Source organism: Sparus aurata, chromosome 7, assembly GCF_900880675.1.
Source record: "Sparus aurata chromosome 7, fSpaAur1.1, whole genome shotgun sequence".
NCBI lineage: Eukaryota > Metazoa > Chordata > Actinopteri > Spariformes > Sparidae > Sparus > Sparus aurata.
Window position 1 is genome coordinate 19,980,972 of NC_044193.1, and position 15,211 is coordinate 19,996,182.

At 39.5% G+C, this 15,211-nt stretch overlaps 1 protein-coding gene across 14 annotated transcripts in view; it reads left to right on the forward strand.

Moving 5' to 3' along the window:
• Nucleotides 1–15,211, forward strand: part of kif1b (kinesin family member 1B) — a 59,320-nt gene that overhangs the window by 33,225 nt on the left and 10,884 nt on the right. For 5 of the 14 annotated variants that reach the window (XM_030423163.1, XM_030423168.1, XM_030423166.1 and 2 more), the window contains 13 exons: nt 7,072–7,177; nt 7,302–7,319; nt 8,326–8,474; nt 9,138–9,316; nt 9,521–9,658; nt 10,656–10,907; nt 12,434–12,552; nt 12,959–13,044; nt 13,309–13,438; nt 13,764–13,917; nt 14,510–14,600; nt 14,705–14,823; nt 14,968–15,023. In XM_030423163.1, coding sequence (XP_030279023.1) covers nt 7,072–7,177; nt 7,302–7,319; nt 8,326–8,474; nt 9,138–9,316; nt 9,521–9,658; nt 10,656–10,907; nt 12,434–12,552; nt 12,959–13,044; nt 13,309–13,438; nt 13,764–13,917; nt 14,510–14,600; nt 14,705–14,823; nt 14,968–15,023 — 1,597 coding nt within the window. Of the gene's footprint in view, nt 1–745; nt 5,008–7,071; nt 7,178–7,301; nt 7,320–8,325; nt 8,475–9,137; nt 9,317–9,520; nt 9,659–10,655; nt 10,908–12,433; nt 12,553–12,958; nt 13,045–13,308; nt 13,439–13,763; nt 13,918–14,509; nt 14,601–14,704; nt 14,824–14,967; nt 15,024–15,211 lie in introns of those variants that run through there. The other 9 variants (XM_030423164.1, XM_030423167.1, XM_030423170.1 and 6 more) reach the window with 4 other exon arrangements.

Sequence of the window (15,211 nt, forward strand, 5' to 3'; positions counted from 1 at the left end):
CTAAAGGGGGAAAGCTCCAAAAATCCATCAACATGCATGCCACTGTAGCATGTGTTGGGATCCGTCTTTGAAAAAAAAAAAAAATCACAAAATTTTCAATTAAGAAGAGGAATATGACAAAACAATACAGAAGTGCTCCAATCAGCGACTATCCTCTATTGATATTTCTTTTCTTATCATAATAGACATGCTTTACCTTTACTTTTAATATCAATATGCAACATTGGGAACAAGCTGATAACCTCATCTCTGAGATGTAAAAATCCTTCTTTTTTACAACTGAACATTTTAACATGAATTTAATTTAATCAATATCAATATTGTGATCAATATCACAATTTCGTAGAGAAGATATGAGAATGACATCTGACAAGAAAGTCAATGGAAGCCACTGTTTGTTGGATTTTCATTTGTTTTTAAGTATTTATTTTGAATATACTTCTGGGAATGTGCATAATTCTGGGAAGTGCATGTGGCCATACATCTTGTACAGTAATGATGTATGCAAAATATTTCGCTAATGTCCTTGGTAAATTTCCTAAATCTCAAAATTGTCTGAGATGAAGTATTATATTCTGATTTAAAGTCAACTTTACTTGTGGTTGAAGGTTCCCATGTTGCATATTTATACTTTATTCATTCCTTTTTTAAAAAAGCCATCCTATCATCCTCTCTTTGATTTCCCATTTTAATTTCTCCTTTTTTTGGGAACCATTTGGTTTGTTTCCTTTGTTGTTTTCTCAAGGATGGAGACTCTGATAGTGGGGATGACTCTGATAAGAGGTCTTGTGAAGAGAGCTGGAGGCTGATCACTTCCTTGAGGGAAAAGCTGCCACCCAGCAAGCTACAAACCATAGTGAAAAAGTGTGGATTACCCAGCAGTGGCAAGCGAAGAGAGCCAGTTAAAATGTACCAGATCCCTCAGCGGCGCCGCATCACCAAGGACTCCAAGTGGGTGACCATCTCAGACCTTAAGATCCAGGCGGTCAAGGAAATCTGTTATGAAGTGGCGCTCAATGACTTCCGCCACACACGGCAGGAAATTGAAGCCCTGGCCATTGTAAAGATGAAGGAGCTTTGTGCAAGCTACAGCAAGAAGGACCCCAACGAGCGGGACTCGTGGAGGGCGGTGGCTCGGGATGTTTGGGACACTGTCGGTGTTGGCGACGAGCGCATTGAGGATGTCATTACCAATGGGACTCGACCAGGAGGGGCTGTCATGGATGACCTTAAGGTGCACATTGATAAACTGGAGGATATCTTGCAGGAGGTGAAGAAACAGAATAACATGAAGGATGAGGAGATCCGTGCTCTCAGGAACAAAATGGTCAAAATGGAAAAGGTCCTTCCACTCATCACCCCAGAGAGCCAAGAAAAGCCTCCCAGTGTAGCCCCTTCCCCAACCACTGCAGTAACTCCAAGCCCTCTAGAAGCAAAACCCCCTGTTCCCACAAAACCTGATGTAGAGGATGTGGAATCTCAAACAGGCCAAAGTGCAGGAGACGACTCGACCCTAAAGCGAGGTGGCCACATGCGCTGGATGCGTCAAGAGCAGTTACGCCTCAAGAACCTTCAGCAACAAGAAATCTCCAAGCAGCTCCGCAGGAATACCGGACCACACCGCTTTATACCCCCAGAAGACCGCAAGCTACGCTTCCCCTTCAAAAGTAACCCTAAGCACCGCAACTCATGGAGCCCTGGTACTCATATCATAATTACAGATGAGCAGGTCATTGAGTTAAAGGTGCCTAAAGAAGCTGTAGAGGAAGAGGAGGGAGAGAGCCAGGCTGAAGAGGGAGGACAGCTTAGAGAACAGATGGCTGCTTCAGTCATCCAAGTTACTCCCCCATTGCCAAGCCCATCAGTCCAGCACAGGAGCAAAGACTTGGAGCAAGGTTTAAGCCAGGGTCACAGACATAACTTTAGGAACAACCAACATCAGCTGCCCCATGAACGAGGTCGCAGCAACTCCTTTAATCACCGCCAGCGGCCGTCTGGCTCCATGGAGTCACTGCAGCAGTCTGAAAGCAACAGGAGGCACACACAGTCTTTCTACCAGCCCCGCCCCAATCAGAACCAGCCAACACATCCCCAGCCACACCACCAACAACAGCCCTGCCACTATAATAACAGCATGATGTATACGGATGGCAGATTCAATGGCTACCAGCAGTACCATCACACTGACCATGCTAACTATCCAATCAACTTTCAGGCCCCTCCACGAATGCGCAGGCAAATGTCTGCTCCCAATCTAAAAGCCAGCAGAGAGACGACAGTCTGAGAGAGACTCGTAGAACGAGGAACTAGTTTGATATACTTTTAGTAGGCAAACACATTACAGATCACAACAGCTCAGAGCCATCAGCTAAAACTGACTGAGACTTTTGCACTTGATCAGTGTGTCATTGGTTGACCCAAAAGTATTGTATGTATTTTAGAAAAGACATTTAATCGTCATCATCATTATGATATATGCCGTTTTATCAGTTTTTGCTGCATCGTGTGCACGGTCATCACTAGCATTGGGAGAGCTGTCATAAGGAATTGAAGCCAACAGATGATAAAGGGACTGTTTTTCTTCTTTTTCTCTGAAGAGACATGCCATGCCTACCATTTTTTAGCATGTGTGACAATTCATCAATCATGCTTTGATTTGCCAAAATTATCTTCATGGTTGAATTTGAGTTTACATCTTTGCCATTTTAGTATTGATTGAATGTTTTTAGCCACTACAGTGTGAACACATTGAGGTCATTTTCATTAGGACTTTTGTTGTTGTAGCCCAAATTAGGAACCTGAAAAAACACCCTATATTTATTTCTTCTAATGTACCATGTGACTGAATGTTAGGATGGAAGAATCAGTTTTGCTCTTTGCAATTTTACACTTTGAGTTGTACCTCATAAATCATGATCTGGAATCAAAAGACCAGTATGATCGATTATGGAAAAGCGTGATGCACTATTCGACTGTGTGACTGCCTTTTAAATAGACTGAAATAGTGCTCGAAGAAAGTGGTATTCAAAAAGTGCCTTTTCATGGACTAACAACATTAATCCTGCAGTGCATTTAAACGTTTTTTTTTCTTCCTTTTTAATTCAGTGCTCATGCACAACGGGTCAGCTAACATTTGCAATGAAAGCTTCACAACTTTCCTAACCAAACTAACTTTTTGGTGATGATATACTGAGTCATTCAAGTTCTTAGTAAGCCACTTAAGCGCTTAATCCCAAACTTTTAACTTTTTTATTTTTTATTAATTTCTAATATGTAACTGCCACTTACTGTTATTACAGTGTTTTGCACTTCTATAAGTCACATATGCTGTATGATTAATGAATAAATGACATGAATAAATTGAATACTTAGGACAGTTAGTGTTAAAGGGGCAATATGTAATTACTTTCAAATTAACTTAAATTATCAACAGAATGTGAATGGATAGCATTTTTGGTGTAATAATTTTTCCAAATTGTTGTGTCCCAGAGATGTCTACTGAAGTTAGCACGCTAACCAGCTAGCCCCAGTCCATTTTGGTCCAAGGCTCCTCTGCTAGTGGTGTAAACACTGACACTACCCTGGTCCTGGACCTCCCAATCAGAACTGCTAACTGAGCTAAATTGCTAAGACAGCTACTGTTAGCAGCAGTTTAAAGTTAATCTGGTGATATGCTGCCCCCAGTTCCAACATATTGCCCCTTTTTAATGATAAGTAACAAGTTACCCTACACTTAAAAATATATTTCTAAAACATCTGTTACAAACTAGTCACATTTTATATATTGGTATATTCCTCTCCAGGATGATTGAATTAATAATTGTCCTGAATCCTGGAGTTTACTTAACCCTATCATATATAAAATCACAATGCTGAAATGTTTGGAGATAGGCCTACACAACCAGTCCAGGATGTTCAAAATACCACCACACATCACATACTGAGCTCTGTCTCAGTCTTAAAATAAAATTTTGCGGTTTGTGGTTCATTGAGTAAGCACAGAGTTCAGCGTGTTTCTGCTGAATGTCCAACTGAGTGTTGTCATGGTTCCCAAAGACTTGCCTTAAAAATGTTGGAGGAAGGACAAAGACTTGAAGTGTTTGCATAATGTTATTCTGGGTAAGTATCCATGTCAAATGAGATTCTGAGGACTGCCTCGTTTAAGCTGCATCAAACGCCACAAATTCACACAACCTGGATAGGTATATCAGAGGGATGCTCCATGAACATAGTTGTTTTTGTCAGTTTTTTTTTCTTCTGTGCTTTAGCTGATGCTTATTTGATGTAGCAGCAAGTCTCCCTGTCAATCTGCATTTTCCTTGCTGCATTCATAGCTATAATATAAGCGATTAGTTATTACATTTCAATACCAGATGGCCTTCAAATTATTTTAGCGGAACAGTGACACTCCGCAGCATGGGAGAGACCTTTAAGGACTATCAAAAACTGAATGATGAAATTATTTTCTGTGTTTTATGCCATATATCTTCTGCCTTACTATGCTGTAACAAAAAACCAAATGATATAATGACAGATGCAAGTCTAGTCTCTCCACCCTACACCTCATGTCTTTGACTATCTTTGCATGCAATACCTTACATTTCTTCATGCCTAATCAGTGCTCAATTAACAAATGTTATTTAACGTATGCACTGGTAGTGCTGCTGGCGACTGGGTAAGCTAGAAAGAATCCATCATCAGATGGACGATGTACAGTCTGTTTGTTTGAAATATTCATATATGCCAGTATTGGTCTAAATTCAAATTGTCCGTTGAGTGTTGTACGTCTTGCTTTTTGAATCTGCAATATCAAGTGCCGCATTGTGGCTGTGTACCAAGTTGTGTTGCTTAATCAAGCACTTTGTGCAAACATACAGTAAATATGTGAACAAATGTTTTCATAGATAAAAAAAGAAAGAAGCATATACTGAATCCCTGTGTTGCTGGAGGTTTATTTTCAAAGTATGACTGAAATAAAATGACATGCTCTAAATGCAGTTATTGTTATATATGGGTGGTATTTGTTTTGTCCACTGCCAACAAACCAGTTCAGGGACAGGTCCCTGCATGTCCGCACTTCACAGGAAAGAGCATATGAGATGCTGTGTAGATCAGGTTTAAGGTAATGTAAGCAGTGTTGTAGAAGTTACTGTACCCAAGAAAGATAACTTGTTAAAATCCTTATGCAGTATTGTAAAAGTGAAAGTCACTCATATCAATAGTACTTTTAGTGAGATTAGTAAGTCTAGAAAGTTTTAAGTATATTCAGTACCAGATAGTTTCACTTTCATAAACTTAAATTCTACATATTTACATGTATGTATATACTGTGTATTGATGGATCATTCTTCATTGTGCTGCTGTCAAGTATCCGTCCACACAGAAGGCCTTGTGCTGCTAGTTTACTGAATTCAACTTAAGTCATGCGAAAAATTTGCAGTACTGAGGTCTGTGTACAGTAGTTTTCTAAGCCTCAGTGATTACATTTTTTACTTACTGGGGCAGAATTTTGTTGCTAGGCAATTACAGTCACGACTCACTTGGCTGACCTTCGGGTGTCTGTCAACAACTAATTGAATGTCTTCCTAGCCGATTATCAGATCAGATCTTTTTTTTTCTCCATAATTATTGAATGAAAGTATTTATTTATTTTTTTTTTTTGTGTGTGTGTATTTGATCTGATTTCAGATAAAATGAATTGATTTTCAAATGGGTTTCTTTGGCTCTGATTCAACGTGCAGACTGCAAAGAAATTTAAGTTATCAATTAAATGTAGTGGACTAAAAAGTACTATGTTTGCCTCCAAAATGTAGTGGGGTGGAAGTAAAGCAGAAAATGGAAATGCTCAAGAAGCTCAAGTACCTCCAAATTGTATTCAATTACAGTACTTAAATAACTGTACTTAGTTACATTCCATCGCTGAATGTAAGATCTTAAATAGGCACAGTACATACAGATGAAGTCATGCACATTATTATTCAAATTAACTACAGAAATCTAACTCATGTTTTTACATTTGTTATACTGCAATCATCTAACACTACATATATGAGATGGATTTATTGACATTACCTTTTTCATTAACATTACTGTAGCCATCACACTTGCCATCAAATTTATATGAGAGTTTAAATGTTTGGAACTGCTCCAAATACTATTTACATTGTTCACTACTCATTGTTTTTCAATAGAAGCTCCATGCAGATCACTACATTCAGAAAAACCTCCATATTTTAAAAGGTTGTCTGACTGGAGAGCATTTGGTTTTTAGCATGTTGTTAGGAATTCAGCAGGGAGGAGGTTAACGACAAATGAAAAGGCTGTATTGTCCTCCCAGAAGACACTGAACAAATAGGATGAGGTCATCGGGACCACAGCCCTGTCCTGCTCTGGTGATGATGATGATGATGATGATGGCGCCCCTCATCGGATTACAGATGACTCAGCTTGTGCCAGCACCTCTCATCTTCCACTCTGCCATTTTGTCTCAGAATATACAGTGTTTCATAACGTTTACTTTCAGAAGTTTTTCATTCATTGCATTGGCTTCAAAATGAGCTACCAATTAATTATAGTTCATAGAAAGTAGTAATTATGATACATTTTTATTTTTTGCCTTTCATCCACATTTTTGCCTTTATTCGTACCCAACAAATTCACATTTTATCTATGTAGTTTTGGATTATGTCCTATATTTTTGTTTTGAGGGCAGACATGTGATTATTGATCACTAATATTTTATTTTCACAGATTCCAGTTACCATACAACCTAAAAATACTAGCACACTGGTTAAAACATGACTAAAACGGAATGCAGTGATTTTGCAAATGATGTTCAATCAAATTTCTATTCAATCAAAAACATTACGAAAACAAAACATTTAACGTTCAGACTGGTAAACTTTATGTTTTTGGTGGCACTCATTCTGAATTTGGTGCCTGCAACATGAAAAGTGACAAGAACTTTTGTTGAATTGAGATGTGGTGCGGAAGGCTGGCTAAGCTCATCTCTTGTACCAGCTGATGGACAGTTCTCCATGTTCTGTCTCTTCCTTGTGTGTCGGTGTCCAGGTGTACGAGAGCAAATTACAGGAACTTCAGAAACAGGTGGAGACTATTTCTCTGGTAGCTGAGACGCCTGATGAAGAAGAGTTGGAAGAGGAGGAGGAAGAGGAAGGTGTGTACTATAAAAATCAGTCAGTCCTGCGGTTATTTCTGTACCTCCTGTATTTAAGAAAAACAAAACAAAAAATATATATATAAAAATGCACTGTGTGTTTTCTTCTGCGTTTCCTGTCCAGAGCCTAAACTACTGGGATGTGCGTATTTCTGATTCTATAATATTAAGAACATGACGTCAACTTCATTCAGATTAATTCAAATGTTTAATATTCCCATACTAATTACTCATTCAGGTTCCAAATACTCCATATGTCATATGTCCTCTAATTCTTTGACATTAAAACACACTACTTATAATAAAGACCATTTAACTTGGAAGTGTTATGGACCATACTTACAGTTTTACATGTTTTAGTCCGTCAACTTCAAATTGGCTATAAATTACTAGCAGGTATTTCCCTTCTTTCCAAATAGTGGTTAATTATAGATTAGGAATATGCTCGAATTTCTGTGTATTCCTCTGAAACCACAATATGTTTTAGTATTTAAAAATATAATGATTTCTTCACATTTGTCTGTCATCTACCATCGAGTTTAGAAAGAATTAGATAATCATCAATATTATCAGTATGAATACGGCTGATACAATCAACAGTGACAATATAAATTGATTGCTGTGGGTATAAATAAATGTTGTAAACAAAATGTTTCGCAATTGCATTTATAGTTACACTTAAGATGTGATGGTAAAGGCTTCAAAAGGCTGAAAATTTGTTGTTAGGGTTGAAAGTGCTTGAATTGTACTCTTAAAAAGCTAAACTCAACTTGCATTATGCATTCAGAGTCATATCCTCCATCCTGGTAACTTGATGTCCAGTCGAAATATAACTACTCAGTGCAATAAAGCTGTTAATGTTGGGCGCATACAAGAAAGAAGACGTTTTGCTCATTTATTCTCTGTTTGTCTTCTGAGTCCTAACATTTTTCAGTAGCTGATTGTAAATTGTAATGTTGGGGATCCCTGAACACATCCCAGCCAAAAGGGTTTTCTGCACAGTCACTGCTTGCGATAAATAAAATGCACTAGATTTGAGGTTGGGCCAAAACAAAAAGTAAAACTGGTATGGTCCTTTTTTTTGCCTTCACATTGTGTTTGTGTGTACATGTGTGTTAACATCATCTCCATGTCCCAACTCCCTGCAGTGCCGTGGACTCAGCATGAGTTTGAGTTGGCTCAGTGGGCCTTCAGGAAGTGGAGGTACCATCAGTTCACCTCCCTCCGTGACCAGCTCTGGGGAAATGCCGTCTACCTAAAGGAGGCCAATGCTATCAGTGTGGAGCTTAAGAAGAAAGTAAGTAAAAAATATATACTGTATATCTCTGTATATTTTGATAGAAAAAATCATTAATTTCTAAACGGACGGTAAACAAAACATTTAGAGAGTAAAGGACTTGTGATTCATTTAAGTGGTCACCTGACTCCTATGGTCTTAGATAATGCAGGTGGCAATCCTTCAAGTCATCTAAAGTGGGGGGGTTTGACTCATTGACACATAGAGAAATTAAATTTGTTATGAATCAAAACTGCTCTGCTGTGGACCACCTTCCCAATCAGTGTGATTTATATTCCTGTCCAGTTCGAGGCGCTTCATGATTGATACTTGAGATGGGTAGTCTGTCACCAAGATGTTTTTCAGATTTTATTTATCTTCAGGTTTCTGTCTGTATTTTATGTCCAATGTTGTTAAATGATTTAGCATTTTGCCCTCAGAGAATGCTGGGAAGAGAGAGGCCACAAAATGGAGGCTTTGCTTAACCTTTCAACCTTGGCTTATCAACCTTGATTTAGCTGCAGTAAAATAGAGCCACGCTAGAGGAGGTAGTGACGCAACATCTCATGTATAAAGGTTCAGAGCTTTAAGGCTGAATCCCTCAAGTCAGAGCCGATTCACATGCTTGTTTTTCTTGAATTAGCTTTTTTTTTTAATCTATTCTTCCGTCTCCCATTTTTCCAGGTCCAGTTCCAATTTGTCCTGCTAACAGACACGCTTTACTCTCCACTGCCTCCTGAACTCCTGTCACCAGAACCAGAGAAAGAGCACGACGCTAGGCCTTTCCCCCGCACTGTGGTGGCCGTCGAGGTTCAAGACCTGAAGAACGGGGCCACGCACTACTGGTCCCTGGATAAACTCAAGTAATTATCTTAAACTAGTCCTAGTATTAATGAGAATTGTTGTTAAGATCTCCGTTCGTTCAATTAGGCTGTTGTCAAATAGACAAAGATATAATAATAAGACATCTACCTCTATCAGCATCTCTTCCTTCCAGCTGTTAAGTGAGCCGGATATTCGCTCTCTGCTTCTCATTAATGTTGAGTGCACTCTGTCGTCATTTGCAGGCAGAGGCTGGACCAGATGAGAGAGATGTATGACCGCGCTGGAGAAATGGCTTCCGCTAACCAGGAGGACGGGGAGGGCACACTGACAGGAAATGACCCCTTCTACGACCGCTTCCATTGGTTCAAACTTGTGGGGAGGTATGTATCACAACTACAGAAAAAATGTAGACAATACTGCATATGTTAGTATTCGAATAGGATATAGAGATGATTTACACTGTTTGTTATGCTGGTTGTTTTGTTTGCAGCTTTTGTGATCCATTTATTTAAAATGGGTTTGTTGCACCGATTAAGTTTGTGTCATTACAGTCACGTGTATCAGTGTTCACACCTTCGGTTATCATTTATATGTGGTGTTATTTTGTTTCTCATCATAAATCTGTTTTGTTTTTTTTTGTTTATGTCACTTTCATGATTCGATGTTACATTTATGATTTTATTTGGTTTATTGGATTTGTTTTCATGTCACTTATCAGTATTCTCTTGTTTATTTATGTTTTGTTTTTTTTCACATCACATTTTGACTTGTGTTTTTTTCTTATCATGGACTATGTCATTTTCATGTATCCCTTGTGTCTGTTGCCATTCTCATGTCAATATTCCTCCCATGCTCCCATGCATACAAAAGCTTGTCAACAACATAGTGGATTTGGATAAAGTAGAAATTTGCGGAATTTTGTATTTTATCCTCTTCCAGCCAGCAAACATTAGAAGATTTATACGTTAATCCTTTTAAAGTGGCATTTCATTGTCAATTTTCACAAGTAGTCAGGTTTCTATAAACCGCTCCGAGACTTGGCAGCTTCTTGTCGTACCTGCTCTTTATAAAATGTTTCCTTCTGTTGCATTCTGTTACAGCTTCAAAGTTTTGGGAAAAATACTTTTCTGATTCTTTTATGTCATTAGGTAGAAAGAAATAAGCATGTACCATATTAACCAATGAATTTTGTTTTCTAACTTTTATTTTATATCTTTTTTATATTGGTACATGATGTTATTTATTGTAGAAAACAAAGTAAAATGTCACATTGAAGCCATCCCTAACAAGCTGCAGTGGCCTGTTTAACTCTTCTGTCACCTTACTGTCACCTTTCCTTGGTTCTCGCCACTGTTCCCAAACAACCAACACTCTCAGCACCCCCATCTTCCACGGTTGCGTCAACGAGCGCCTTGCTGATCGCACGCCCTCGCCTACCTTCTCCACCACCGACTCGGAGATCACAGAGCTAGCCGATGAGCGCCAGAGCGAGATGTCCGACTTGATCGACGATGAGGCGTTTGTGGACGACACCAGCTCGGATGCCGGCACCGAGGAGGGCTCAGACATCTTCAGCGACGGCCAGGACCCGTTCTACGACCGCTCCCCCTGGTTCATCCTGGTGGGAAGGTTGGTGGTGTTCTCCATCTCCACGTCCTCCACACACGGGCTGGGACAGGAGTTTTGGGTGGAGGATGGCTTGGTTTAGTGTAGTTTATTTAAAGATGTGGAGCAAAGGGAAACCGAGGGAGGGGACTGTACAGGTGAGAAAACACGATCAGCAGTGTACAGGATATGAGACATAATTTTACGAATTTTAATCATTATATATTTTGGTTTCTTGCAAACCAACGCCTTTAAAATGTGTGCACATACTGTAAGCTTATTAATTATCGGTAAATCCCTCCCTGGTGAAAGGATAATTTAAGAATCAGATCATGTATTCAAAGCAGCTCTGCAGAGATAAATTGGACTGGTTTTGGATTTAATGTGATTAGTCATACTTCTGTGCTCACAGGCCTGCTTTGTACGAGTTTCTTTTAATTTAGACTCAGTTCCCAAAAATTGAAAAGCCACCATCCTTTTCTCTCCACATCTTCCCAGCGTGATACCTCATCCCCCACCACCGTCACTGCGCTGACTATTAACTCCCATCTGTGTGTGACGTACATGTATCTGCTGTGTCCAAGTCGATTAGCTGTCTGTCATTTGTTTTATTTTCTTGTTTTGTTTTGTTTTATTTATTTCATTACATAAAAGCATTTGCTTTATAACCTTGTTTGTTTTAACACTGCTCTTTGAATGTACTGTAGTGAATATAACTCACTGGTAGTTGACAGTCACATAATCACGCTTACTTGTATCAAATTCATTGTCGAGATTAAATGATGAGCTACAGCAGCATTTGAAATCACAGCACACGTCATCATATCTTACTAATGAACAGTGTGTGCCAAAATCAGAGCAAGCGACAGATCGATGCAAGATCTAAGCCAACCAGACTCACCAACAGCCGTAACTCAGCTACTGCCGTCACTATGACTTCAGAGATTGATCCCCCCCCTCCGCCTTGGCCTTGAGTCCACGAACAGAGGCAGAGAGGAGGAGGAGGGGAGGGGAGTCAGAGAAAAGAGTGTGTCACCGTGGGTGCAGCAAAACAAATCAAGTCCTCCAAAACAAAATGTCAACGAGTGTGTGAGTGAGAGACTAACACCGTCACACCACGATATACCCAGTCCTCTACTGCTGTAGCCCAGGCAACCTGTCATCACCCTGTCCGTCATACAAGTTCAAATTAAAGTTGAAGCTGCTGCTGATTTCAGATCCCTGGAGCATTTATGATTTTATTTTTAATTTGTTTTTTTTTCTTTCTTCTTTGTTTGTTTTTTTTTCCACGTTTCTTAACATAATTGTCACTAATATATTATTGTATGTTATCGTTGACATTAATATATGCTAAACACTGTGCACAGTATAAGATGTTTCAACCATCTGTAGATAAAAATGTTTATTTCTCAATTTCTCAAAGGTTTAATTAAATAAATAAAATGTCAGTTTTATTACAGAGACACATGCATGTTATCTGGTTGTTTCCACGCTGCACCAGAATCAGCTTTTCTCACACCTCTCTCCTCCTTTTTTTTCTAACCTCTCAGAGCCTTCGTGTACCTGAGCAACCTGCTATACCCTGTGCCGCTGGTGCACCGTGTTGCCATAGTAACAGAGAAGGGCGAGGTGCGTGGTTTCCTGCGTGTGGGGGTTCAGGCTATAGCTGGTGAGTAATTAATGAGATTCTCTAATGAGCAACACTGTCAGGATCCCCATGCAGGGGTTTTAACTGCTAATCACTCGTTTGTGTGACTGTTTATCTTATATTTGTCAAACCTATAGTGGAGTCATGTGGTTGTTATGTGTAGCTGAGCACTTAAAAACATACTTATTGCCACTTGTATTCGTGCCATATGCTGTGGCATTTTATTATTATGTTTTACTCAAACCAAATCACTAAATAAATGCATATGTCTGACTTTGATATAAGAGTGAAAATATTTTGAAGGGGCCCCCGAAGAGAAATTCCACTTTGGAATCTCTCTGTGTTCCTTTTTAGGTGCTTTGACAGTTTTAGTCAGCTGCGATGTCTGTGATCAGTCCTGATAAGACGCTGGTTTGTCTCTTTGTAGCTGACGAGGAGGCTCCAGACTACGGGTCAGGAGTTAGACAGTCGGGAACTGCTAAGATCTCCTTTGATGATGAGTACTTCAAAAAGGTAAGCCCTGAGTCAGATTAAAGTCATTTCAAACTTGGAAACACACTTTTCTTCAGTGTGTGAGTGGATTTGTAATATTTGGGTGAAAACATGAAGTCAGCAGAGGAAGTTGTGTTTTCTTGCAGTTTTTTTTCTTTTCCTGTTTTATCCAATATTGAACAATGAAATAGACCTGCATCCACACAGGTGGAGGTTTGTTTGTTCATTTTCTCTCCACCAGCTTTATGCTAATGTCATCCTCCTTCTCTCCTTTTATCTACTCAGAATGACTTTCCCTCCACCGTTATGACCCGCTCCGGCTTGTCCCTGGAAGAGCTGCGCATCGTAGAGGGTCAGGGTCAGAGTTCAGAGGTCATCACACCCTCAGAGGAGCTCAACAGAATCAATGACATGGGTACGGCTGCCAGGACTTCACCTCGCCACTCGTAAATTACGACCTCTCCTCCCAGTGGGAAACAGACTTGGCAGATGGTCCCGCTGAATGCACTTTGAATGTATAGTTATGGAAATGAGGCTGGTGCAGGTTTTTCTTAGTTTGTAAAGGAATGTGTACAAAGGCTTTGATGAACACAGTTTTCCTACAAATCACAAGCTTCTGTAATGTTCAGGAACCAGTCTAGAGCTTAGAATTCATATGCAGATTGATACTGCGCACAATCGCAGGTCACTTTGAATGAATCTCAGTGCTCCTCCTAACCCTCCCCTGTGGCTTTCTGCAGACCTCAAGCTGGGTAATGTCGCAGAGACCAAGCTGAGTCTTGGTGACGACCTGGCAGGTCAGCTGGAGGTTGGCAGCATCTTTACCTTCCGTGTTACGGTGCTGCAGGCCAGTGGCATCCTGCCGGAGTACGCAGATATCTTCTGCCAGTTCAAGTGAGTCAACTCTGGAGCATGCGGTAACTCAGCTGTACAGTTTTATGTGCCCCATGAGGCGTCTTTATGTCATACTGTTAAGATATCAGAGAAATGGTGATTAATATATAGCATTAGACATTTTGTGATTGTAAATCGTAAAAGAACAACAACGTTTGTACAGGGTGTCTGCAGGTCTTCAAAGTCCTAAAATGTCTTAAAATAATTATGATGAAATATAATATAAATAATAGACATTCAATATCACTAAACGGTCTTAAATTTGAATATGTGAAGTCTTAATTGACACCAATATATATAATTTTTTATTCATCCCTCTTTTGATTTAATTTTGTTAAAATCAATCAAGCTGTTCCGCATCAAATATCAGGGGTGGAAGTAACTAATTACAGCCACTTACTGTAATCATGTCATTTTTTGGTTACTTTTATGAGTAGTAGCAGAGACGTTCTAGTAGTAAATTCAAAAAGCTGATGATGACATTCGGCTGTCTGTTGTATGATGAGAGAATATGCAGATTTTGAGGAAACACCTTCACCTTGTTTAAATATAAATATGACGCTGACACTCATTTATGTTTTTTTTTCTTCAGCTTCCTGCATCGCCATGATGAGGCTTTTTCCACTGAGCCTCTGAAAAACACTGGCAAAGGATCTCCTCTGGGCTTCTACCATGTCCAGAACGTGAGTGCACACTTAAAAACACACACACACACACACAAACTGTATTTTAATAATTTCTAGTTAATTAATTTTGGCAACCCTTCTTTTTTCCTCTGTTGGAACAGATTTCAGTCGAGGTCACAGAGTCCTTCATCGAGTACATCAAGAGCAAGCCCATCGTGTTTGAAGTGTTTGGCCACTACCAGCAACACCCGCTGCATCTTCACGGCCAGGAACTGATCAGGTTGGTGGAGTTAATATGAAAATTCATCAGTGGAGATCGCTTCAAAGAATGTTTTCTAAAGCATTAATAATTCATATTTGGTACATCAGATAGATTTTGTTAGAATTTTTCCATTTAACTTAATCATCCATTTATTTTTCACAGTCCTCCAACACCGTCAAGGAAGTACTATCCGATCCCCATGCCTCTGTCTAAACCAGGTAAGGATTTCATCGTAACAGCAATATGTTCTGCACCTGTCACCCTCATTTCAGCATATTTCTTCTGTTCGTTCTGGTTATATCAGCATGCCTCATATTTCCTTCCACTTTTCTTTCATTTCTCGCTTCCTCTGGATTTGTATTTTTGTCTCTTATTTAATTATTCTCCCACCATCCATAATCCTCTT